This window comes from Canis lupus, chromosome X (genome assembly GCF_048164855.1).
Source record: "Canis lupus baileyi chromosome X, mCanLup2.hap1, whole genome shotgun sequence".
Lineage (NCBI taxonomy): Eukaryota > Metazoa > Chordata > Mammalia > Carnivora > Canidae > Canis > Canis lupus.
The window spans coordinates 97,525,747-97,552,284 of record NC_132876.1 but is presented as its reverse complement, the minus strand read 5'-3'; the positions used below and the strand labels follow the sequence as shown (position 1 = coordinate 97,552,284).

The window sequence follows — 26,538 nt, the reverse complement described above, 5'->3', positions numbered from 1 at the left end:
AGTTATATTTTTGTGCTCAATTCATATGCTAAATAATTGTAGCCATAATGGGATATTGAGAATTGACTTACTTATCTCCAACTAATCAAAGTGATTTTAGGACATTAACAAATAATTCTTAAAATCTAAAATAACACCAGTGGCAACCGACTATAGGACATAATATGAGACAAATGCACACAGGATTTTCATTTTATTATTTTCATGCAGACTTATTTAATCTGCACTTTAAATTTATTCATTGTGTATATTTTTCTTATTGTAGATGACAAATTACTTTTTCTGTCATTTTAGAATTATATAACCTTAAAATTACTAGAAAATATGACTTCTAATAATTATAGTGGGAAAAATCATTTAAATCAAAGATAGTATTGGATTTTAGTTACAGATTGCTACATGCCAAGACTTCTATTTACGCATCTATAAAATGGGAATATTTGATCAGATTGTTCATGTTTCCATTTGTTCTAAAACTTACCACAATGTTAGAAGCACATCAGCATTTTTCTCTTCTCTCAAAAAATGCCTGTCATTATGTTTTAATTGTCATCTCTTAAATTGCAATTTATTTTATTGAATGGATATTTACTGAGCATGCCCTATGGGTCATTATTATATTATGTGCATGGGAAACATCAGTGAACAAAACACACATTTTTCCCTTCTCTTGGCAAGTGAAATTGTTAAAGCCCATGTAGTAGTCCAAGAAGGTAGAACCTGTCATGACAGCCCAGGGATCCCCAGGTGCTGCTAATCTGTTCTAGTTTGCCTTACCATTTCCTTCCACAGTGTCTGTTTCTACTCTATAGACATCAGGGTTTCTGATCTCAATCTGGCAAACTCCCTTAACAGAGATTTGTAAGGTATAAAGGGGGAAAATGTCTTATCAAGAAACTGTCACTAACATGACAGTTGCAGTCTTTTCAAGGCATCTCTGTTGTCCAAACCATGCAGCTAGGAGTGATCCATTCCTTCAAAATTGTTTTGTTTTAGAGAGAGAGAGAGAGAGAGAGAGAGAGAGAAAGAAAGAGAGAGAGAAAGAGAAAGAATGAGTGAGCAGGCAGCAGGAAGGGGCAGAGGGAAAGAGAATCTTAAGCAGGCTCCACACCCAGCACAGAGCCCAACACAGGAGTTGATCTCACGACCCCGAGGTCATGACCTGAGCTGAAATGAAGACTTGGGTGTTTAACAGACTGAGCCACCCAGGGGCCCCTCAAAATCTTAATATTAATTTTTCCCTCTATATCACCACTCTAATGGAGATAGACTGAATTTCAAAATACAGGGAAAGAGCTACTGAGCTTTAGGAATTTCAAATTAGCATTAACAGTTAACTTTTTGATTCCTATTATTAAACTTTTATCTCATTTCTGCTATTATTCTAAAAATGTCTGCTTCCTGTTATTTGAATTTAAAATGTTTTCTTTTACCTTTTAAAACTTTGGACTACTTTTTAACTGTATTCATTCTTTCCTGCTGTACCTGCAGTCTAGAAGCATGCTCATAAGGTGAGAGCCTACAGGACAGCTTCCCTTGCTTCCAGCTGTGCTTGCAGCTAATCAGAATTGATGCCATCCTAGATACTTCTGAAAGTTCTCCCATTCTTTCTCTTCCTAATGCCACGAAAATCTGATCTGGGGTACCTAAGAGATTGTCAGGTTTATAGTCTTCCCCAAATGCATGCAACATTTAATCATTTCAAAATGTTTTTTATACCACCCAGTATCTTTTGGGAGGCTATGTGTTCTAACACCTATGGTTTTGAACATGTGACTATAGAATTTTGAGCAGGAGTAAAACCTAAATGAAAGATTCTGTTTTGGAAAGTTCACGTCTATGACATTGTTGGCCTATCAAAAGGACAGTGACAAACTCCTGATACTCATTCATTAAGAAGACACAGAAAATCCAGGGTCAGGCTCATGGCATTAGTTTTGCATGGAAGCATGTTAACAGAAAAATGTCAACATAAACCTTTTCATTATGCCTATTATAAGAATATTTTTCAATTTATTTATTTATTCATGAAAGACACAGAGAGAGGCAGAGACACAGGCAGGGGGAGAAGCAGGACCATACCCCGACTGAAGGCAGATGCTTGACCGCTGAGCCACCCAGGTGTCTCTTATTATAAGAATATTAACAAAAGTGCTATCTCATTTATGACCCTAATTTTTCTTCTATATCTAATTTGAGAAAAAAATTCTCACTAGTACATTAAAACTATTTCTTTTTTTCATTAAAACTATTTCAATTAAATTTTTAATAGTTCTAACACTTTGAATCTCTGATATGTTTGCTTCCATTTCAGTTATACAAGATGAATAAATAAACTTTATAGATCTGTTGTAGAATTTTTGCCTATACCTAACAATACAATATTGTACACTTTAAAAATGTTAACTGGGTAGATCTCATGTTAAGTATTCTTTAGCACAGTAAAAAAAAAAAAAAGTATGTCTACTTTTTAGTTTGTCCAATAGGAAGCTTGGTGCTAAATTTTTTTAAAGATTTTATTTGTTCACTTACTTGACAGAGACAGAGAGAGGTGGGGGGGGAGAGAAAGCTCACATTTGGGGAGGAGCTCAGGAGAAGGGAGAGGGAAGGGTAAAGAATCTCAAGCAAACTGTGCTGAGCGTGGAGTCCAACACAGGGCTTGGTTTCAGGACCTTGAGATCATGACCCTGAGATCATGACCTGAGCTGAAATCAAGAGTCAGATGCTTAAGATGCTTAGCCCACTGAGCCACCCAGGAACTCCAGCTTGGTGTCAAATTTTAAGGCTTTTTTTTCTCCTCTGCCTATTCTACTATCCATGGGATATTGTGAGCATATTTCTGTACATGGTTTCCTACTATGATTTTCCCTTTCTCTAGTTTTCTAATTTATTTGTGTTTTTTTAAGATTTTATTTATTTATTCATGACAGACACAGAGAGAGAGAGAGATGCAGAGACAGAGGCAGAGGGAGAAGCAGGCTCCATATAGGAAGCTCAATGTGGGACTTGATCCCGGGTCTCCAGGATCACACCCCCTGGGTCGAAGGCAGCGCTAAACTGCTGGGCCACCGGGGCTGCCCTATTTGTGTTTGATCAGATGAATCATATGCACCTCTTTAAGCCACTATATAAATATTTGGAACTAGATACATAATAAATAAGTATAATTAAAATAGAGTAAAATTAAGGCTCAAAAGATTTAATTGTAGTCAATATACTTGAAGGTATACTCTGTTTGAATAAACTAAAGATCAAATGAATACTTCATTAGTAACTAAATGTAATGTATAAGAATATTTTTATTTAGACATTCAAATGTTTTATGTATAAATAAATATAATGTTCTTAGATCAACAGAACTGAAAGAAATTCAGTAGAAATAAATGAAACCCTTTAAAAATAAATTGGCACTATATATTCAAATTTTCTCTAAGTCAAAAACATTTGGAATGATAGGCAAATACATTCAATGTATTGCATTTAAATGAATACTCAATTTATTTTTAAAAAACAATCTGACATTTATCCTTTGAAATGGCAGACAAGACTTGAACAGTTGGGAGTCAAGTTCTCCCTCTACCAAGAAAGCATGTGAAATGAGAAAGTACTAAGGAATCATGGGGTTTCATTTATGAGTTTGAATTTTTTTTCATTTTAAAAAATTATCGTAAGTGTGACCACTTTATATCTGTAGGTCACATGTTTTTATTATATGATTGTGATTTTTAAAAAAGCTTTCAGCACCTTCCAAGTGAATTTCTTGAACAAAGTATGTAATTTGGATGCAAATGTGTATACTTTTACTTGACCACTAAGGGGTCCTAGAGTATATCATTAGCAGCTTAATGTTCAAAAGATCTGGAAGGGATGGTAAATTATATATATATAAAAGAAATGCTACTTTTCCATACTTTTTTCCTATTGGATCTCAAGTTAGTATTGCTCCTTGGTTTTATGGAAAATACTTTCCAGATGGACCTAAGAAGCTGATACATCTTCAGGTCACTCAAGACTTCTAATATAATAAGGATAATCTAGAAATGTTTAAAAGTTAATTAAATGATAGTATGATATTTTAATGATTTCATAGTGAAGCTAGTGCAAAATATATCTCCTTAGGTGACTTACTCAATGACCTTATGGGGACTGTGGAATTCAGAGTTCTTGTGTGGCATACTTTCATAGTTTCACCACATCCAATTGTAATCTATAGGTAGAGTTTTTAAAATCCCCTTCATTTTCAGCTCTATTCCTTTGTGCACCATTATGGTAGCATTCTAAATTATATTTATAAAGCTATCCCATCGCTATGAGCTGAAATGAGTCCCTTCAACATTCACGTGATCAAGTCCTAACCCCAGGACTTTAGAATGTGACCAAATTTGGAGAAAGGAAACTTAAGAGACAATTAAGTAAAATAAGGTCATTATAGTGGGTCTTCATCCAATATGGCTGGTTTTTTTATAAGAAGAGAAATTTAAACACAGGCCAGTACAAAGGGACAATCATACAAGACACAAGAAGACCACTATTTACAAGCCAAGGAGAGAGTTCTCAGAACAAACCAACCCCGCCAAAACCTTGACATCAGACTCACAGATGCCAAAACAGTGGAAAATAAATTTCTGCTGTTTAAGCTACCCATATGTGAACGTTTGTTACAGCCAATCTAGCAAACTAGTATAGCCATTAAACTGGATATGAACAATAAAAAATATTTTTAAGGGAAGGGTGTTTTAAGGGAAGGGCGACTGAGAATAAAACCTAGATTCTTTTCATGACTCTTCTCCATGCACTCCTTGCATGTTTTACTATATTTCATACTCTAATAGATCATTAGTCTTATCTGGGCCTTTTTGTTTGTTTTAGAGTAGTTAATGGTAGAAATTGCCATCAGTAGGACACGGGTTTTTATAAGGAGAAACAGATGATGCAGATCTTTGTCTACCTTTATTTTTTTTAAAGATTTGATTGATAGATTGAGAGAGAGAGGGAGAGAAAGTGCCAGCACAAGCAGGAGAAGAGGCAGAGGAGGAGAGAGAATCTTAAGCAGGCTCCACCCCCAGAGTGGAGCACCACATGGGGCTCTATCCCAGCACCCTGAGATGATGATTTGAGCCAAAATCAAAAGTTGGAGGCTCAACTGAGAGAGCTACCCAGGTGCCCCAGTATTTTCCACCTTTATCTTATGATGTAAAATATAGGGGTGATACTGATGTAGCCAAAGCTGCTATGTGTCCCCCAGAATACATCCCCTCTTTCTCAAACAAAATCTACTCATCATTTTAGCAGGACACACCGTCCAGTCAGTTAGGACCCATCTTTCACCATCTTCTCTGGAAACTAAATATGATCATGTGACTAACTTCTAGAAAGTGAAAGATGAGCAAAATAATGCATGGAGCTTTTATAACAAACACATCTTTAAGAGACCGCTGGTGTCCTCCCTCCACTTCCGGTTTTCCCTTCCTGTTGTGGGCTGGGAGGGAGGTATGGCAGTGAGCAAGTTTTACTCTATGCATAAATACAAATACCCCGAGGACTGCAGAGCAGTGAAATGAAAAGGACCTCCCTCTTGTGAGAATTTCATGGAGCAAAACACCTTCCCCTATCCAAAACCATCTGCCTTACATGAGATAGAAATAAACCTCTAACTTCTTGGAGCCATGGTATTTTTTTGCTTATTTCTTACAGTAGCCTACCCCGCATCTAAGTATATGATTTCCGCTGGTTCAAACTAAATTATCACACACAAAAAATAAAATAATTGTTTGGGTAATAATGAAAAAAAGGCCATTGTAATTTTTAGCCTGTACCCTCTGTATTTGCTACTATAATGTCACAATATGTATAATTCTGAGCTAATAAATGCAATTCAATATCTTATCTCTACCACTGATCTATTCTGGGTGGGAAGAGGAAGAAATCATTCACTACTACTTACTTGAAAAATACTTATGTAACAACATTTTACATCTACCTGTCCCCTGAATTTATATAGAGGAAATCAGTTTTCAGTTTTGGTGGAATTGTATGATTATAAGTTTTTACATAATGCAATTAAAATTTCCCACCTTTCGATAATCTAAATAGCCTTGTTGAATTAAAAGTAAAACACAGATCCCTTTAACATCTCACTGATACAGGCAAGTGTTAGCTAATTAAAAAAAAAAAACAAGGAGATAGAGTATGGCTATGATATTTTTTAAAAATGCCTAATGGTTCAGGCAAAGTTTTAGGTGAAAACACAGTATTAATATTGGCAGTTCCCTTTATATCAACAGACTTTCAAGTAGTCTAGTAATGAATCAACTGAAAAAAAATAAGTTATGAGTACCCTGACCTTACATTTTTAGGGGAGCAATAATATCTGACTGGCTGTCAAGAGATAGAGTAAGAATTTACCAGCTAGGATTAAAGGAAACCCTGTGCCCCCCCTTTTTTTTTATGATAGGCACACAGTGAGAGAGAGAGAGAGAGAGAGAGGCAGAGACACAGGCAGAGGGAGAAGCAGGCTCCATGCACCGGGAGCCTGACGTGGGATTCGATCCCGGGTCTCCAGGATCACGCCCTGGGCCAAAGGCAGGCGCTAAACCGCTGCGCCACCCAGGGATCCCCCCTGTGCCCTTTGGTGGTGGAAATGATAGCAGCCACATAGACCCCTTGAGATTTTTTTTTTTCAATTGTGACATCAGTAATCTGTTGATCTTGCGAGTCCTCTCCAGCCCAACTGTCTGCAGTCTCTACATCCCTGCTCTGGTCATGGTGGTGGGGTCCTTCTAAGCAGTCTGTCTGAGGCAATTTAGGGAATGCTGAATCTCATCTTTGGAATTCACTTTCTGACTAATGATGAAGGTACTTTTAAGGACTTACTCATAACCTACCTAATTCTAAACAAGCTTTGGGGAGATTCTTGTTAAAGCTGTCCACCAGCTTTACCATGATTCAGAAATACACAGAGTTAAACTCCTGATGAATTTTTGAGGAAAGAGAATGTAAAGCAAGATAATACTTATATTTCTACCACTGTTGCACATTAAGAGGTCCTTATACTTCACATAACTGTGTGTTTCTTTGTGTGTTAAAAATAACCTTCAGTGATAAAGGTTTTACCTTTCCCCAGGCAACTTCAGAATCCAAATTACTAGGCATTCCTTCAACTGCCGATCTCTTCGTCAGTTCCATATCTGTCGCTGCCAGCCATTCTGTCAGGGCATTCATTTCCTTTCGCATCTTACGGGACAATTTCAAGCATTTTTCCAACTGTTGCTTTCTTTCTGTCACCTGAAAAGAATGATGATAAAATGCAATTTAGTTTACTCTTTCAATTCAGGTTTAGTTACAGCCACTTAATAGGAACTTTAATATTTCTGTCATTTCACAACAACCTTTTTCTGGGCACTTGGGTGGCTCAGTCAGTTAAGTGTCTGCTTTTGACTCAGGTCATGAGCCCAGGCCAGGTTCCTCAGATTGAGGGACGTGGGATTGAGCCCAGCATCTGGCTCCCTGCTCATCAGGGAGTCTGTTTCCCCCTCTACCTCTTCATTCTGCTCATGTTCTCTTTCTCTCATGCTTGCTCTCTCTCACAAACAAATTTAAAAAAAATCTTTAAAACAACTTTGTTCTTATTTTTTTAAAAATAGTATTTTAGAAAAACCATATAGTCTATTATTGGTGAATAAACAGTCTAGGGAAGATGAGATCCTTTCTCCAAAAGACTATGTTATGTCAAGTAGGAAAAAAAAACCAACTGTAATTATTTTCTTCAATACAAATAAAAATAATTAATGGTCAAAATTTTATTTATTTTCATTTTTTTAAGATTTTATTTATTTATTCATGAAAGACAGAGAGGGAGAGGCAGAGATATAGGTAGAGGGATAAGCAGGCTCCCTATAGGGAGCCTGATGCGGAACTCGATCCCAGGACCCCAAGATCAACACCTAAGCCAAAGGCAGATGCTCAACCACTGAGCCATCCAGGTGCCCCTATGTTCAAAATTTTAAAATATATTGATTGATGTAAGTCAAACCAAATAAATTACACATTTCTCTTTTTATTTTAGATTTTATTTATTTATTCATAAGAGACACAGAGACATAGGCAGAGGGAGAAGCCAGTTCCCCGCTGGGAGCCCAATGTGGGACTGGATCAGAGGACCCTGGATCACGCCCTGAGCCAAAGGCAGACTCTCAACTACTGAGCCACCAGGCATCCCATTATAACACGTTTCTTTTAGAAAAGCTTCAGTCATTTGTCACATGGATGGACAAAGTTTATAATCCTCCATAGACAAATGAGGATTGCTCTTGCTTGTAAGGAATCAAAATGCAGAAAGAATATAGTTTCTCTCAAGTGGCAAAATTATTTCGGTAATACTTAAAATAGTCAATTTTACTGTCATTGCATCTGTAAAGTGTCTTACTTCTGCAGAAAAACAACAAAAATAGTAAGTCACTTCCCCTTTAAACATATTTTGCCATCCAATGAGGGAAAAAAAAAACAAACTCCAAAATACAAGTTTCACCCTTATTAATAGAGAAAATCATGACCTGATTTTGTATTCCAGCTCTCAGTGTTTAGAACTAAAACCCTCAAAATTAAATTCTTACACATTCTCACAGGGAGAATTAACAAACTTATACTTCTCCACAAACATTGTGTTTAGGGTCTAGGCTGGTTGGTTTAATAAAAAGCCCAGAAACTCTTCTGATCGATCTGTCTATACACACACAATCACACATACACACACAGATGAATATATATGAATGTATAAGAATCCAGCCATAAGAATGAAAAATGCCAAAGCAAGCATGTCTCCAAAAAATTTAAAATGCTACAATCAAAATAAACATACTGGAACTTTGACACAAATTCAAAGTACTCCACAAAATGTATTAGTTTCTTTAACAGAGGTGTCTGTATATTTTTTAAAAAATGTTTAGTTGCTGAAGCTGCAAATTCAATTTTTTTTCTTTTTACACATTTGCCCCTTCAGGGAAGTAGAAGTATCTGCCCTTTCACCTGCAAGGATTTGATTTGTGTATGGGAGAAAAAAAATAGACCTTACAGTGTGTTTCTATGCATGGTTATTTTTTTCTACGCACTATTGGTAGCAAAAGAAATACAGATTCAATATTTTAAAGAAATCCTATCTTCCCAGAGCTAATGCATTATTGATTTTTATTTATTCTATTTTGTTTATATCCAGCTAAATAGGTTTTAATAAAACAGGAGACACTGCCACCTTAAGGAAAATTGAGTTTTACACTTGTGTGTGTGTGTGTGTGTGTGTGTGTGTGGAAAAGGGATACATTTCAAAGAGTGCCACCTGCAGTACAATGCCTCAGCAGTCCCTGGTTCATGGGTAAATGCATGTGTGGTTGACAGGACTACTGCTATTTATGGATATTTCCCTAAAAATCAAAGCATAAAGAAGCCATAGAAGAAACGCTTCAAGTTTTATTCATTGAACCATTAAGCTAAGTTGATTATAATAAACAAATAAAAATATGTCCTTAAGAAAAGTGCTATGGACTGAACTACATCCCCCCCAAAATTAATACACTGAAGCCCAAAAATCAATGTGACTGCACCTGGATATAGGATCTTTAGGACGTAATTAAGGTTAAATGGGATCATAAAGGTAAGACCCCAATCTGACAGGATTGTGGCCTTATTAGAAGAGGAAGAAAGATCTCCCTCCCTCTCCCTCTATCACCTCACACCCCACTTCCTCCCTCCTTCTTCTTCTCTCTCCCTCCCGGTCCACCAGGAAAGATCACAAAGAAGATGTGGCTTCTGTAAGCCAGGAAAAGATGCCTCACTAGGCTGACACCTGGATGTTAAACTTTCCAGCCTCCAGACTGTGAGAAATAAACGTGTGTTGTTTAAGCCACCCAGTCTGTGGTGTTTTGTTATGGCGGCCTGAGCTGACTCAGAGAAAAGTAACATACGTTGAACAGAGAGGCAAGTGTAACCATATAAATTCTGAAGATGATTAAACTAGAAGTGTTTTTGTCTTTTTTTACAGAAAAAAATAATAATATATTAAGATGGCCTTTGTTTTGTTTGGTTTTGTCAAATAGAACCACTGTTGTTCAAGGTGCTCCAAAGATTTAAGTGTATACAGCTTTTTCTTAGAGAAGGAATATTTGACTCACAGCATTTTTATAAGAGGATATTTATATATTCCTTTTATTACTAATGGTTCTAAATCTTTATTTCAAAAATAAATTCTTGCCCTACATTTATGCTATATTCTCTCAGGCTATTAAAACTAAGTATGATTTCTTAGTCATCTTTCACTTTGCTTTAATGTTATTATTAAATGCCAAATGGCTAAGGAAACATCAACTTTCAAATATGCATTTTCAGGGTTAAATAGGGCTTTGCATAATAGTTAATTTGGGGCACTAGTAGTCTTTTGACATCATTTTTTATTGCTTTAAATTCAGTGACTACTTTATGTAAAATCTACTCTTGCAAAGGCAAAGATTTTGTGCAAATTCTTCAAGGCAAAAGAAAATAAAAAGGCCCAGACAACATTTTATACTTGAAATAACAAAGAAACCACCTTTTCCCCAAATACACTTTTTATTAATAAAAAACTATCTATCAATACTTTAAAGTCACAGAGATCAAATCATAAATTTTTGAGTACAGAGAATAGCTTTCTAAAAATTAACAAACTATAGCATTAGGAGTAATATTAGAGATTATTCAATTGATGTTAAATATAGAATAAATGGCACCTGTCAAAGTCTATAAATACTAGACGAGATACCAAATGCAGATTCAACTTTCCCCTCTGTGGTTATCTTTAACATAGTGATAAACTTCTCCAGAAGGATTTAAGGGTATTTTATTCCAGAGGTAACTTGATGGGCTATACAAGCAGGTGAAATGTATTTTATTTCAAGAGTATCCTCATGTTTTACTATTTACTGTGTATCAGTGTTCCCTACTTTTTAATCAAATAAGAAGGAAAATATTTTGCCATAACAGGACAGTAAGCTGTCATTCAAAACATATGAAATATAAATGAGAAGGTTTTTAAAATTAAAGACTATCAGCTAATATGAATAGTTATTTCCAGATTTCCATTTTAATCTAAAATTCACTTTCTCTCAGTGAAGTGTAAGTTGCAATTAGTAGCTTTAAGACACAACCCTCCATCTACTTCCAGGGTGAAATGTTAAAAATTGTTTCTGCATGGCTACTTCACAAATAAGGGCACAAATTTATATTTGTGTCTGTGGTAAAGTGACAATTTTCTCACTGATGTTGTTATGTTTAATGAAGTTGAGAACCTGAGCCATTAAAATATACTCTGTTCTCCTCACTGATCCCACTAAAGCTCTTTCAGTCAGAATGAAATTAAAATGTACAAATTTTTATTTTTTTCTGCTTTGGCCTTTATTTTGTCTTTCCCCACTAAGCACTAGGAAAGTTAAAGAACCCCTCACTTAAAGGTACTTGCTTAAAGTACTTAAACTCTTATTTATTCATATATGGCCATAAATGCCAATAATAGATAACTTATTTGCATAAGTTTAAGGAAATAAGCATGAAATTTATTAATAAAATACATTTATTCCCTCAAATATCAGATAATATTTTAAGCTATCACCATTTTTAAAGACATAAATTAGTATTTTATTACTATGTTAATACTTTAAACTTTAGCTGAGCACCAAAAATATTTTAGGGTTCAGAGTAATATAAAAAAATAGCATAGAAAAGGCCAGGTCAGCCCTCGACGTTAACAACTCGTGCCTTTTTTTTTTTTTTTTAGGATTTTATTTATTTATTCATGAGAGACACAGAGAGAGAGGCAGAGACATAGACAGAGGGAGAAGCAGGCTCCTAACAGGGAGCCCAATGTGGGACTCGATTCCAGACCTGGGATCACACCCTGAGCCAAAGGCAGACACACAACCACTGAGCCACCCAGGCATCCTGACAATTCATGCCTTTATGACTACTTTTTAGAATTACTATCATTATTTTGAACCATCAAAGTTCTAAATCTATAGAAAATATACAGAGAATATTTGATTTAAGGGAAGTGAGATAACTATCCTAGTTAATCCACAGTTTGGGAAAGGGGAGAGATGTAAACATCTTTAATTAACAGTGAAAGGGTGGGGGGCGCCTCAGTTGGTTAAGCATCTGCCTTTGGCTCAGGTCAAGATTCCAGGGTTCTGAGATCCAGCCCTGCATGGGGCTCTCTGCTCAGCAGGTATCTGTTTCTCCCTTTCCCTCTGTTCTTGCTCTCTCTCTCTCAATAAATAAAAACCTAAAAAAAAAACAAACAGTGACATGGAATTAATCATTGGACTCTATCAGGACAAAAATAAAAAAAAAAATCATAGACCAATAGGACTTAACCGGCAATCCATTCTACCTCATTAGCCAAATGTGGTGGATTATGCAAGACTTACCACACAGGGAAATAACTTCTATGGAATGTGACAACTCTATTACACCTAATGTGGTCTATGTGGAAAGTGTCAACTTCATTGTATCTAAATATAAGTAAGGGCATTAGTTTATAAGAGGCTCCAGCCTTTAAGTCATCACAGTAAATTTATACAATGAAAAGAAGGCAAGTTTAGAACAAAGAAACCCTTTTAGAACTATCCAGTGTGCCAATAAAAATCTCCCCGAGCTGTACACACTTTTTAATGTAGGCTGGAAATAAGATCCTTATTGTGTAATTGTTGTTCTAAATAAGAACCGTACACGGGAATCCATCTCTCTCTCTGACTATGCATAAATGTATGTACGTATCTATGTATTGAGAGAAAATGATTAGACTTTCCAAGACATTAATTGTGCATCATCACTGCCTCTTGCTTTGCCATTTCAGAGGAAAGTGGTAAGTAGCCCATGTCTGTGGTTCCAGGGCACACGCACCTTTGCTCCCAGCTCATTATAATGCAATTTCAAAGCTGTAACTCTTTCATCAAGCTCTTTCGGGTTTTCCGTCTGCTTCTTCTGTACAATCTGACGTCCAGTTTTTATTACCATTTCCACTTCAGACTTCACTTCACTCAGACTTTTATACAAGTTCTAAGTTAAAACATAAAATATAATAATAAGCAACAGTATCCAATTTACACTATAATAATTAATAAAAAGAAACAGAGGTAGAGATTACCTTAACTGCCATTCTATGTTTACAGTTTTAATATAGTAGCATTTTGCGGCTATAACCAATATCTAGCTTTTGCACTTTCTATTGATGTAATGTTTTTATATGTGATTACATACACAGATATAGACATTCAGAGTTGGTAATTATTCTCACCAAAGTAAGTAAGTATATACATCATGAGTATATTTAGTTTTACAATTCAAGTTGATAAAGATTATTCCTAAAAGTTATAGCATTCCTGTTTTAAATGTTATATAATACTAGCTGTGAATTTGGAAAAATTCATTGACTTTTTCATCAGGTATTGAGAGTCTAGTACAGCAGATAGTATTGGATTCACTAGAGAATCAGTGGTGGCCAAGACAGACACATTCACTGCTGTTCTCACACATTTTTGTGGGCATAAAACATCTAAATTTCCAGATCATAAATTCAACATATATTAATTAAATCATATAGAAGGAAGGAAGGTAATTTTAAATATGTTAATTGCATTATATAAATGTGTTTTCTTAATGGGGTTGATCAATTAGATATAGTAGACACACAAATATTATTTAAAAACTCATGTCTACCTCAACCCTAAAGAACACATACATTATTTCACAAAAGTACACTGCTTTAACAAAGCCTAATGAAATGTGTCATCACACAAAGGACTTTTCTGGAAAGATATGTGTATGTATAAATGCATGCATGCACACACATGTGCTTATGTGTATATATGTATACAGGCATATATAATAGTTTACACTATACATTGTTGCTTTAATCTGTTCAGTGGTAAGCATTAACAACTACATGTTTTACTTGTACTACACAATAAAGTTACTAGTAGATAATTGCTTTTTCTTTGGAATTAGGACAAAATTTGGGTTTATTTTCTCTTTTCAGTTTAAAATCTATGCCTATAGGCACCCCGGGTAGCAGTTTAGCGCCGTCTTTGGCCATGATCCTGGGGACCCAGAGTCGGGTCCCACGTCAGGCTCCCTGCATGGAGCCTGCTTCTCTCTCTGCCTGTGTCCCTGCCTCTCTGTGTGTCTCTCATGAATAAATAAATAAAATCTTTAAAAATAAATAAGTAAAATCTATTCCTAAAACAACACATTTTTTGTAAAGGCTTACCAAATATCCTACTTGTTAAAGCTGCATACATAATCTATTTCCATCTTAATCCCTTCTTTGGTGGTTGTTTTGTGTTAATCTTCCTTTACTAATAATTTTGGGTTCCTGTCTTAGCTTTCCAGATGATTTTTTTTACTTCATTTTACTACTTAGAAATTATATAAATCAGTATGTAGAAATACTAAATCAGTAACTGTACAGAGGGAATCAACTCTGTGAATTTTGGAATCAGAGGTATTTCCAAATGATATACTCTTTAAACATTAAAAAAAAGTCAGAGATTTACTCTTATGTCGAAAGTGCATAATACAGTTAGCCATTAATACCATATCATTCAGTATGTAGAGAAAATGCTCATCACTGAGGGAGGGAAATATCCTTTGTATTTATTTGCATTCATGTTGAGAAAACTTTTTTTTTAAGTAAACAAAAATTTCTTGAAGGCAAAGGCAATGACTACAGTGCATGCAATAGGGCATCTTAAGTAATTGAAAAAATATAAAAGTTGAAAAGATATCCTTATGGAAAGACTATTGAATTACTCTTGACATTTAAACCAGAACCAGAAACAAACTGGGAAAGTATTTGGAAAATGTTTTCCTGTGACGAGTCAGGGCACAGTCGCAGTTGGTTAAGGAAGGGTGGTTTTCACCTCATACCTACTAATGGACAAGTTTTCTCATGTACCATTAGAGACTTGATCATGGAAGGGAACAGCTCTCCCTTTGGTAATATGTTTAATCATGATGATAGTATACTTGAGTCATTTGCTTTCGATTCTTTTAGCAAAATTTAAGAGGAGATATCTTCCTACAAATCCCTAATGTTGCTCATCTAATATCAGCCAATAATCAGACATTATTATATTCAAATTTTCTTTTTCAAGGTGGGAATTTTTATATAATGATACCACTAAAATGCAGCCTGTATTATGAAGAAATGTAATTGCATAAAAATATTTCAGAACTTTTCATGAAGAAATATATGTATCTATAAAGTTTTTGTTAAAAATTTACTTTCCCACTCACAATAATATGACTGAAATGCATCTAAAGAGTTTCTTTTAAATTTATGTTATGGATTAAATGCATAAGCAATACTTAAAACACAAAGTACTAACTAGATAACCTTTTTTACCTTTAATAACATTCAGTGCCTTTGTTTTATGTGAATTTCTACTCAGCTCATAGTAAACATAGAGTTATAATAATAGCTGTATTACTCTAATAGATGCCCTCAATACTCAGCCTTATGTTATCAGAGGAGTCATGTGACTTGGCCAATTTCCAATAATTGCAACAAAGGATACAGCTCAAAAACCCCATAATCTTCTGGAGATTTATGTTACAGGCTAATCAAAAGTCTTCCATGCCTTTTTATTCTGTCTTTGAGGTCTGGTGGCATTGCAGTGTACATCCAGCACTGTTGTCTAATGGAAAGATACTAGGGTTTGGAGAAAGAGCACCTGGATTGGAATCTTGCTTTTGCCCTTCACCACCTGCTTTGTCTTTAAATTGTCTCAATTAGTCTGTAACCTTGAGAATTAGACGTGACTTGTGTAGATCACTTAGCTTACTTGGTTTTCATTTCTGGAATGGTGTGTATTATTGTAGCTGTTGCTATTACTGCTGTTTCCAGACCAATATATTGCTTTTTAAAATTTCCATTTAAAATATATATTCAAAGTATGATGAAAATTAAATAAAGGGATTCCCTCTTATATTTTTCATTGTCCTTAGAGAATTACAGATTCTAAAAGACACATATAGAGGATGTATTCAAAGGCACTATTTCAATAAGTCCTTGTCTCTCAATACAACTGTGCTAACTTTTGTTCTTAATCTTAAAATTACATAGTGTAATGATTAGAGTTATGTGAAAAGGATCTTCTATTATAAAGGAGGATAATCACATACCTCCTTATTTTTTCCTACATACTTTTTAATAAGGAAAGTCAAGGAGTAGCTGTGTATTTGCTTCCAGAAATACATACCACACAATGATTTAACTGTGACTGTACTACTTCCTGTTCCACACTCTTTGTTTCCAACGCAGGTAAATGCATCTTCACTTCATCTAAAATCATTTTACTTTCTTGTAGGCGCTGCTCAAAATTGGCTGGCTTCTGGAATAATCGAAACTTCATGGAAACATCCTGCAATTTTTTCTGTAAAGACAATATAAGCACCCATATAATTTTACATTACAAACAATAAGCAGCCATATATTTGTTAATAGATTTTTCTTTATTCCTGAAGATATTAAAGATTAAAAAAAAGGAAAGCAATTTTTTTCTACTTGTCTAGAACAAAGAATACATACATTTGGGAGAATTCGGTAGCTGTTCTTAATGTGATACTAAATAAAAGGTAATTTATTAACCTATTTTATCCTTAAAATGTATAACCCCCCAAAATCTGTATTATTTATGTATCATGTTGTAGTTTTTAAATAATGCCCTTGATCCCAATTTTTCTAATAATCAAATTGTCTAATACAAACTATATTTTAATACCCAATTAAAACAAATTCCTTAGTTTATGCAAGAACATGTACCTGTGCCACATCAATTTGGGATAGTACCCTTTGGGCAGTCTCCTTTCCCTGGTTATGTTTCTTCATTTCTTCTAAACTGATCTCATGACTTGTCAAATCTGATTGGATTTTCTGTTGGGAGGACAGCATTATTAGTCAGCATGTTCTGCAGGATATTGCAAAGAATAAGTCACTTTCCAAGAAGATGGAATTCAGGAACTCTCTTAAAGCATTATTACAATATAGCCTCCTTTAAAATGACAATAGTTTTGGGTTTCTTTTTTTACTTACCCAAAGTTATCAAAAATGAAATGGCTTATTTCTCTCCTATTTGGGTTATTATGAAAAAGAAATTATCCTTTCAAGTCAGGGATAATGCATAGGTATTTCAGATATTTTCAGAAGGAAATACCAGTTTATATCTAATATGAAAGACAGATACTCCCATATCTTTGAATTTACACTCAAATCTGACCAAAAACAAGGTAACAAGGTATCTATCTGTCTGTATATCTATCTATCTATCTACCTATCTCATAGCTAATTGTAACAAGGATAAGATATGAGAAAGTTGCATATGGACAATATTCATTAATAGTGATCTTTACTCAGTCATTCTGTACTATATTTCAGTTAAATTTCAGGGTAATTATGGATTTACAAAAATGAAGTTAAATCTTTTAATTGACCTTGGTTTTTTGTATGTTAGGTACTTAAGAGCTTCTTAAAGAGACTGATTTTTGAAATTTAAATAAATAGAAAAATTCCTGTATTTTCTATACTGAGGAGACATTTTTGATGGAGTTCTATTCAAAAGTATGTCTCTATTTGACTTGTACACTTCTGAGCCTGCTTCAGGAGTTGGTTAAACCATGTAGTGTGCAGAGAACAAAAGAATAAATTCATGTATTTCTTTCTTCCATTCTTCCAGATCCAGGAAAAATCAGCAAGGTGTCAATTTATTCTAATTTAAATTTTGGTTGCTCTCAGATTATCACAACTAAGTTAGGAAAGAAACTGATTAACCTAGACCAGAGTGCCCATAAAATTTCCATGCAAAACAATTTATATAATGAATTTTAGTATAACCTAATTTATACCAACTAAAGTCAATTCCAGTACATATTACTAGAAAATAACATCTGTTTGATTAGCAGTAGTTACCACAGAGAACTACAACCCTGCAATGAGTAGTGTGAATTATCCTAAGAAAATGGGTCAAATGGTGAAGGAGTTACTTAGTATACAAGGTTATAAATGTAGAGATATGCCTTCATATTATTCTTTAACATACTGGCCCTTACAATTATAAAGACTAACGATAAATTACTTAAGCAATTATAATTCTGGCAAAAAATAATTAAGAGCAAAGACTAATGCAAATACATACTATTTTTATTTTTAGTATATATATATGTATGTGTGTGTATATATGTGTGTGTGTGTGTATATATATATATATATATATATATACACACATATATATATCTTCATTGATTGAATTACTCCCTTATATAAGAAAAAGTGGTATATGCTATTCTCCAGAAACCATAGTTTGAGGGTTAGGGATCCATGTACGTGCATAATAACATTATTCATAAAGTTATAAACACTAAAGTACCTACAAAATTAATGGATAGAGTGCAGGATAGAGAAATACATAACAAGGAAGTTAACAGATGTCATAAAAGAGGTGATGTTAAACGGAACTCTGAATAATTAGTAGGCATTCCTGGCAGTAGCAGAAGCTTTGTGGGGGGGTGGGGGGGTATGATCATAACAATTTAATTGGAAAATGCTCATCCCCTCATAAAAGTAGGCCAATAGCAACTGTGTCCCTGCCATATAAACCTACCCACTCCCAAGTCATAGATGATTAAAAGATGGACAATGCTTGTGCCCAGTTAGGTCCATCAAATTGTCTCTCAGAAGTGATGGGACAAAGTCTGACCAAGTTCTATGGGTGCTAAGAATTCTCAATATGCCAGGAGACTGTGCTTATGAAATTCCCAGTTTACAGTGTCAAGTGAGGAATAGTAAAGATTGATGATTAGAAAGAGAAGATAGAAGTAGATGCAAAAAGAAAGAGAGGTAGAGACAAAAATACTGATTACTTTCAATCACGGGTTGAAGTAAACGGCATTTTCCAAAGATGGCTGTAACAGCAGTTCCATACTACATGCTCTTCTTACCACTCCCCCATTAAGAGGTAGAGTTTCTTTACCTCTTTAAATCTAGGTTGTTCCTTTGCCTGCCTTGACCAAAAGAAGAGGGCAAAAGTAGTGCTTTGTTAGTTATGGGAGAAGTCCCTAAGAGGACTAGTAGCTTCAACTTCTACCTTTTTGGAACATTCACTCTTAAGACACTCCCTCTTGGAACATATCTGGCATGCTTTGAGAAGCCTAAGCCATGTAAAGAAGTGGTGGGTAAGTGTTTCAGTCAAAGATCCCAAGTGAGCTTTAAGCTTGCCACAAACATCAACTGCTAGATATGATTGAGCCATCTTGGATGTCTAGTCCAGCTGAGCTTACATATCACTGCAGTGCTGCCCAACAACTGCCTACAATCACAAAAGAGATCCCAAGAGATAATGATAAATAGCTGGTGCAAGTGACCAAAAAAGCAGTGTGCACCTGTAAAATTAGTATTTATTTCAGTGTACTCAAATGTTAGAGGGCCCTAATGAGGATGAGGAAAGAACCATGGAAAACAGGAATTTAAAAGATATAGAAAAGAAGGAAAGCATCAAAGAAAGAAGAGGAAGAATCCTAGAGAAAGAAAACATCCAGGTAAGAGAAAGGGTGTCACTTCAACCATGTGATATAAGAGTCTTAAAAATGAGGGAGAAGTCAACAAAACCAAGTTTGAGACATGTCAAATGAGGTAAGTTCTAACAAGTGTACACTAGCTGGTCAATAAGCATTGTAGCTAGAACAGAGTCAGTGGTAAGAGCAGAATTAAGTTTTCCAAGGCTGAAACCTGATTAAAGATCAGGAAACCCTCATCTATAAGTAGTTTAAGTTATTTCTGAAGAATTTTGTCTCTCCACATAATGTAACATGGTCAATGAGACTCAAACACGTATTAAGGCTATGTAAAAGGAGCCAAGGGATGAGAAAGATTTTTTAAAAACTGAGAAGATAATTGATTTTAAAAACCCTGTGGGAATCCCGAGAGAATGAAGAGAAAAATATCAATAATCAATAAAAAATTCTGACAGAAAGACAGCTGCTACTTTTTCAGAAGCCAAAGGCAAGATACAAAGATCATTTTTGATATAGGAAGACAGAAAGGATTTCTTACTTGATGCTTTCTGTAAATCAGAACAGAAGAGCATTAGGAGAAATCTAAATTTAAATTTCAGGACTCTGGAGGCACCTGGGTGGGCTTAGTTAAGCGTCCAACTATTGATTCTGGCTCAGGTCATGTTCTTAGGCTCATGAAATTGAGTCCTGCTGAGCTCAGCCTTCAGCTCCTTGTTTAGCAGGGAGTCTGCTTTAGATTGTTTCCCTCTCTCTCTCTCTCTCCCGTTGACTCTCCCCTTGCTCATGCACATGTGTTTGTGCTCTCTCTCTCCTCTCTCAAATCAATCAATCTATCTTTAAATTTCAGGTCTCATATTTACCACCTGAGCACCAAAACTTTCTGAAGCTCAATTTTCTCATTTCTACACTGAGGATGATGACAATGAGCCAATAATGAAGCATTGTCAGTAGTCCTGGGAAAATTCTCATGTTTGCAGTAGACAACTACACTGGTCTTGGTAAAAAGATCAGGTATTATGGTGTATGTAAAAATACTTGTTCAAGTTTGCACAAATATTTAGTTGCAAACTGTGCCCTTATGTAGTATTTATTTATAAGGAAGAAATTCTTTTGGTATCCAGTGAGGAAGAGAGAGAAGAGGGTTGAGGAGGAGTCTAAAGATAAGTGATAGAAATTGCATAGTCACTGTGGAAACTGGGGATGGAAATTGATGAGAAAAAAATTTTTAAAAGATACTCAGAGCAGAGGGACCAAATTATGCATCTGCAACAGTATCTATTTACATGTTTTTAAACACTTTCATTTGTCTAGCACTCAAGGTACATATAGTAGAGGGAAAACTGAATTATACACATATTTCTTTAGCCTTTTATATTAGAGTGGCAAGAAAAGAGCACTGAAAGGAATTTGTCATCATCATCACCACCAAAGCAGACATCCATGTCAGCTTATATACCAACAATTCATATATAATGATTTAATCACCTAATCAAACTAAGATGTAAGTGTTTATCATCCTCATTCACAAATGAGAGTAGGAATGTTGACTTGTCCAAGGTAACATACTTAGGAAGTAGCAAACTCAATGTCCTCTCAACAACTATACTTCCTCTTAAATTATGATTCCAAAATAAATGTATCCTCCATATGGAAATTTGTCAGACGAGAGTTCATCCCATTGTGCATTAATAGTATTTAGTTTATGAATCCAATTCAAGAAACAAGTTCTGCATCTACTACCCAATTCCATATAGGGAGCACAAACTACTGCCCCTATTCTTTTTTTAAATTTAAATTTGATTAGCCAATATCTAGTACATCATTAGTTTCAGATATAGTGTTCAATAATTTATCAGTTGTGTATAACACCCACTGTTCATCCCATTCCGTGTCCTCTTTAATGCCCATTACCCAATTACCTCATACTGTTCCTATTCTTAAGGATCCTTTGTTCTAGAAAGATAGAACATAGAGGTATAAATTAAAGTTAAAAAGCAGAAATATAGGGGACCCCTGGGTGGCTCAGTAGTTTAGCGCCTGCCTTTGGCCCAGGGCATGATGATCGAGTCCCACATCGGGCTTCCTGCATGGAACCTGCTTCTCCCTCTGCCTGTGTCTCTGCCTCTCTCTCTCTCTCTCTCTCTCATAAGTAAAATCTTTTTTAAAAAGCAGAAATATATGTAATATAATTTAAAAAACATGCTATGTGATAAAAAAAGAAGGGATGTACTCATTTCTACTATAGAAGGTAAAATTTTAAGAAATTGGCATAATTTAAATTGCATTTGGCTGAGAAGGGGGTTAAGAGGCTGAGTGTCTGTACTCTTAGAAAGATCACCACTATTAAAATCATTGAAATTGAGAAAATAGTTTTGAACACCATATAAAACTGGAATTTTATTATAATTTACAGACAGCATTTCTAGAAAATTTCTCACATCTATAGAATTGTTCTGCTATGATTAGAGATAAAAATGGCTTTATAAATTAAGTAGATTATGTGATTATGTGAGAAAAAGCACAGTGAGTAAATATATTTCAAAAATTAAGGGTAAACATCTGTTGTATAGAACATCTCAGAATATTCCTTTGTGATATCAAGAGGAATACAGTTCTTTGGCCAAATTACCCTTTTGCTTTCTCTCTCTGTCTTAAAAAAAAAAGGTTAGAGGGGGTGCCTGGGTGGCTCAGTCAGTTAACTGTCTGACTCTTGATTTTAGCTCAGGTCATAGTTTCAGGGTCTTAAGATTGAATCCTGTGTCAGCTCCACACTGAGCATAGGGCATGCTTAAGAATCATTCTCTCCTTCTCCCTCTGCCCCTCCCACCCCAACTCTTGTGTCTATACTCTCACTGTTTCTCTCTAAATATTTAGTTATTTAGTTATTTACAAAAATCCTTTTGCTTTTTTTGTTAGAGTACATCACACAAGTAGATTTGGGAAAACGTATCTAATACACTTAATGAATATATTCAGTAACAAGAATTCAATTCATTACTAAAAGTATAAGATAAAAATGGCTATCTATTTCCTTTCAATTCTACTTTGGGAAGACTGTGTAACATGCATTCACTTCTAATTAACTTGTACCTTTTACAAATTAATTCCACAATTCTTACTTTCAAGTGATAATTCATTTTTAGTTTGTACTTAGGACATAATTCGTCACCTACTTTTTAAAATCTCATCAGATTATTATTCTGGAACTACATAATTAAAAATTGTTTATCACTTTAGGGTAAGTTTATTGTGAAATAGAGAAGTGATTTGTTTAAATAACAGTATTATGGAAACTTCCAGGCAGATGGGACGATCTCCTATTTGAAAACTCTTCTAATAAAAAGACGCACACTATATCGTCTTTCCTGACATTATGTTCAGACAATGAAAAAGTAATACTATAGAAGAAAACACTGAATGCCCAGGGTCCTGGCATCAAGCCCCACATCAGGCTCCCTACTCAACAGGGAGTCTGCTTATCCCTCTCCCTCTGACCCTTCTCCCCATTTGTGCTCTCTTTCCCTCTCTTTCTGTCTCAAATAAATAAAATCATTAAAAAAGAAAAGTTGTAAAAACACTATAATTTGAGTTCTATTTTCACCTAAGATATGCATCTACCAGGTAATGGATGAAAACTGTTTGAAGAAAACAAATTGATCTTGTGAAGTTGTCAGCTTGGATTTATATAAAATCAGTAATTTCCAACAAAAACAGAATGAAAGGAAGTAGCAGATCAGGGCTACTGATTTAGAACATCCATGTACACTGTAATAGAAGTTCTCATGTCTAAAGCCTTTCAGGATCACTAGATTTTTTTTTTTCTTCACAAAGTGATATAAGGTAAATTATGACATCATGCCATTACCAAGAAAAGACATGTGACAATACTGCAATTATGTTTATAACTAGCACCATACACAGAAAGCAGTAAACAACAATGGGAATAGAAATAACCATTTATCCATTAAAGATGGTAGAGGGCAAATTAGAGAAAAATTAACCAAACTTTAAAGACATTTCCAATATAGTATTGTACCATTAACTGAGAAGAGAGCAGGCCTTTTCACTATGATTTACCTCATCAGACTATTCTCATGTATCAAAGTAATGACAAAATGGCAAGCAAAATGAAGCTGTAGCTATCAAAAGTATTTAAAGAAATAAAGGACACTTTCTATCAAATGATTGTTGGAGTATTTGTGAGGTCAAATAAAGGAAATGATTCCAGAGAAAATCTAAAATATTCCAGAAAGAAAAAAATTATAAGATGTCATGTGGAGACAATTAATGGAGAAATGTAACACTATTAGATTAGTCATTTTATAACAAATGACAATTCTGAAATTACACCCTCCAGAAGAGGAAATAGCCACAATCAACAGACTCACAAAATTAGAAGAAGAAAATGTACTGAAGGATCTTGGATTATTTGTACTTTTAAAACATTTGGGAACATGAAAAGAATGCACTAATTATGGTAATGGGCAAAGAATTTTGAAAAGTTTTAGAATATACACTTCAGTATTTCAGTAAATATAAAAGAAAAAAGAAATTCACAGTTATTTTTTATTACTGTTTGTCAAAAAGATCCTAGAAGTTAGACAAGATAAAAAGCATTTTATCTATAAATTAAGCTCTGTCAAATGGAGAAGTTTTGACTTTTCTCAGGAATATGCAACAGGCCAAAGAGCTTGTTGTATTATAACTACTTAATTAGAGGCTCTTTTCAGGTCTGTGAGGGACACTGGAACCTAGTACATATTTAATAAGTTGAGTATATACATAGCTGTGATCATGTGTATATATACACACATAAATATACATATACATGTGTGTGCAAATTTATGCCATAATGGCAAACATTTTATTTTATTATTTTTTTTAAGATTTTATTTATTTATTCATGAGAGACAGAGAGAGAGAGAGGCAGAGACACAGGCAGAGGGAGAAGCAGGCTCCACGCAGGGAGCCCAATGTGGGAATCGATCCTGGAACTCCAGGATCACGCCCTGGGCCAAAGGCAGGAGCTAAACCACTGAGCCACCCAGGGATCCCAATGGCAAACATTTTAATATCATCAAAATAAATTTAGCTGTTAACTTAGTTCAGTTATAAGTACTTTGGTAGAGCTTTGCGTTAAGAAATTTAAAAAATTAGCTGATGACTATCTTCTATCCCCCTTCTATCACTCTGATAGTAAATTTGAGAAGAGAACCATTTTAAACCAAAAAAAAAAAGTGAACACTCTGTGGAATTATTATTCCTTGTAATACATCTGAGAACCAATATTATTCATAGTTACAGTAATGATAATGATGCTAATGATAATAGAACAGTTCATTATACGTCTACATTTTCAAGCAATTATGATTACTTTTAAAATTAGGTAAGTGGAGAGACAAAACTTTGGGAGAAATTTGGAATAGTGCATAGAAATTTGAGGCAGTGTAGTGGCTAAAGGTTAATTTTTTGCTTGATAGAGAGCTAATTATCAAAGTGGAGAAAGAAGATCTGAGTTAAAATCCCAGCTTCAGTGAAAATGCTTTGGAAATGGAATCCATTAAATATATTCCACTATGAACAATTGAAACATTGTAATATTACTATGCAAGGTCTTATAGTGGACACCAGGATGGTCAATAATAAATATCTTCCATTTAAGTTAATTCTGAGTTTTTAGCAAAATTCCTCACATTTCACCCTTGACTATGATTCAAAACAATGGACTAAAGGAGAAAAAATAAGTGGGAAATATCAGAAAGGGAGATGGAACAAGAAAGATTCCTAACTCTGGGAAACGAACTAGGGGTGGTGGAAGGGGAGGTGGGCGGGGGGTGGGGGTGACTGAGTGGCGGGCACTGAAAGGGCACTTGACGGGATGAGTACTGGGTGTTATTCTGTATGTTGACAAATTGAACACCAATAAAAAATAAATTTATTAAAAAACAAAACAAAACAATGGACTGAAAAAAGTTGACGGTAAACTGAAATTACTTTTAGTATACTATTTGGGATATTCTCTATTCCATAGTATCTTTTAAAATCAACTTTATTGAAGTATAGTTTATCTACCATAGGATTCAATAAATGCAAAATTCAAGAAATTTTAGCTAATTTAGAGTTGTGCATTCATTGTCACAATTTGATTTGTACAACATTTCTGTAGCTCCCACAAAAAAACCCATGTGTCTATTTTCAGTAACTCCCTATCCCCATCCCCAGCCTCAATCAATAATCTAGCCTGTTCAAATAGTCTCTTAAGCTTAAATATTTGACTTAGCTACTTCATTAAATTGTTATAATTAATTAAAAAAACACAATGCAGGTGCTTTGAAAATAGTCGCCATTCACATGGTACAGTCCTTGAAAGGCCTGGAATACATGGAAAAGTCTGGAATATGTACCTTCCACTAATCATTCCTTCTCACGTGAAAAATTTTTATTATGTACTACTCAAAGGTTTCGAAAGTGTTCCAAAGTTCCAAACCTTGACAGCATCATAAAGCACTATGACAAGATATTGTCACAATACTATTTTTTGGTCAATACCATTAATTCCCATTTTAAAAAATGGTTCTTGATGATTGTGGTAAACTTGATTGGTCAACAATTCTTTGATTTTCATCTTTCTTTCCTGCCATTTTACGGCAAGATGGCAAAACCCATTTTGGTTTTGTCCACTTTTTTAAAAAAAGCTCCTAGCACATTTGTCTGGCATATATTTAGTGACTAAATATGGTAAATCTTTGTGGAATTAAATACATTCATCAAATACTTATTGAGGACCTGCTAGGCAGTCCTGATCTCTTGTAAACTGCCCTTTCGTGGGTAGGGAATAGAGGCTGACAGGGAAAACAATAACAATAAAGCTAATATAAAAATAAGCAAGGACATTTCAGATAGTCATAAATACTACAAAGAAACTATAATAGTGTATGTAATACTGAGTGT

General features: G+C 34.7%; 1 protein-coding gene and 1 long non-coding RNA gene across 15 annotated transcripts in view; one reads left to right on the top strand and one right to left on the bottom strand.

Annotated features, from left to right (window-relative positions):
- DMD (dystrophin) overlaps positions 1-26,538 on the bottom strand; it is a 2,167,959-nt gene that overhangs the window by 1,222,390 nt on the left and 919,031 nt on the right. For all 14 annotated transcript variants that reach the window (XM_072818058.1, XM_072818060.1, XM_072818056.1 and 11 more), the window contains 4 exons: positions 16,844-16,954; positions 16,281-16,454; positions 12,922-13,077; positions 7,114-7,284 (listed from right to left, as the gene is read on the bottom strand). In XM_072818058.1, the coding sequence (XP_072674159.1) occupies positions 7,114-7,284; positions 12,922-13,077; positions 16,281-16,454; positions 16,844-16,954 (612 nt within the window). The remainder of the gene's footprint in view (positions 1-7,113; positions 7,285-12,921; positions 13,078-16,280; positions 16,455-16,843; positions 16,955-26,538) is intronic.
- On the top strand, positions 6,725-9,894 carry LOC140628665 (uncharacterized). Its single transcript, XR_012026680.1, has 2 exons — positions 6,725-6,855; positions 9,776-9,894. It is a non-coding gene; the product is annotated as an uncharacterized lncRNA (long non-coding RNA).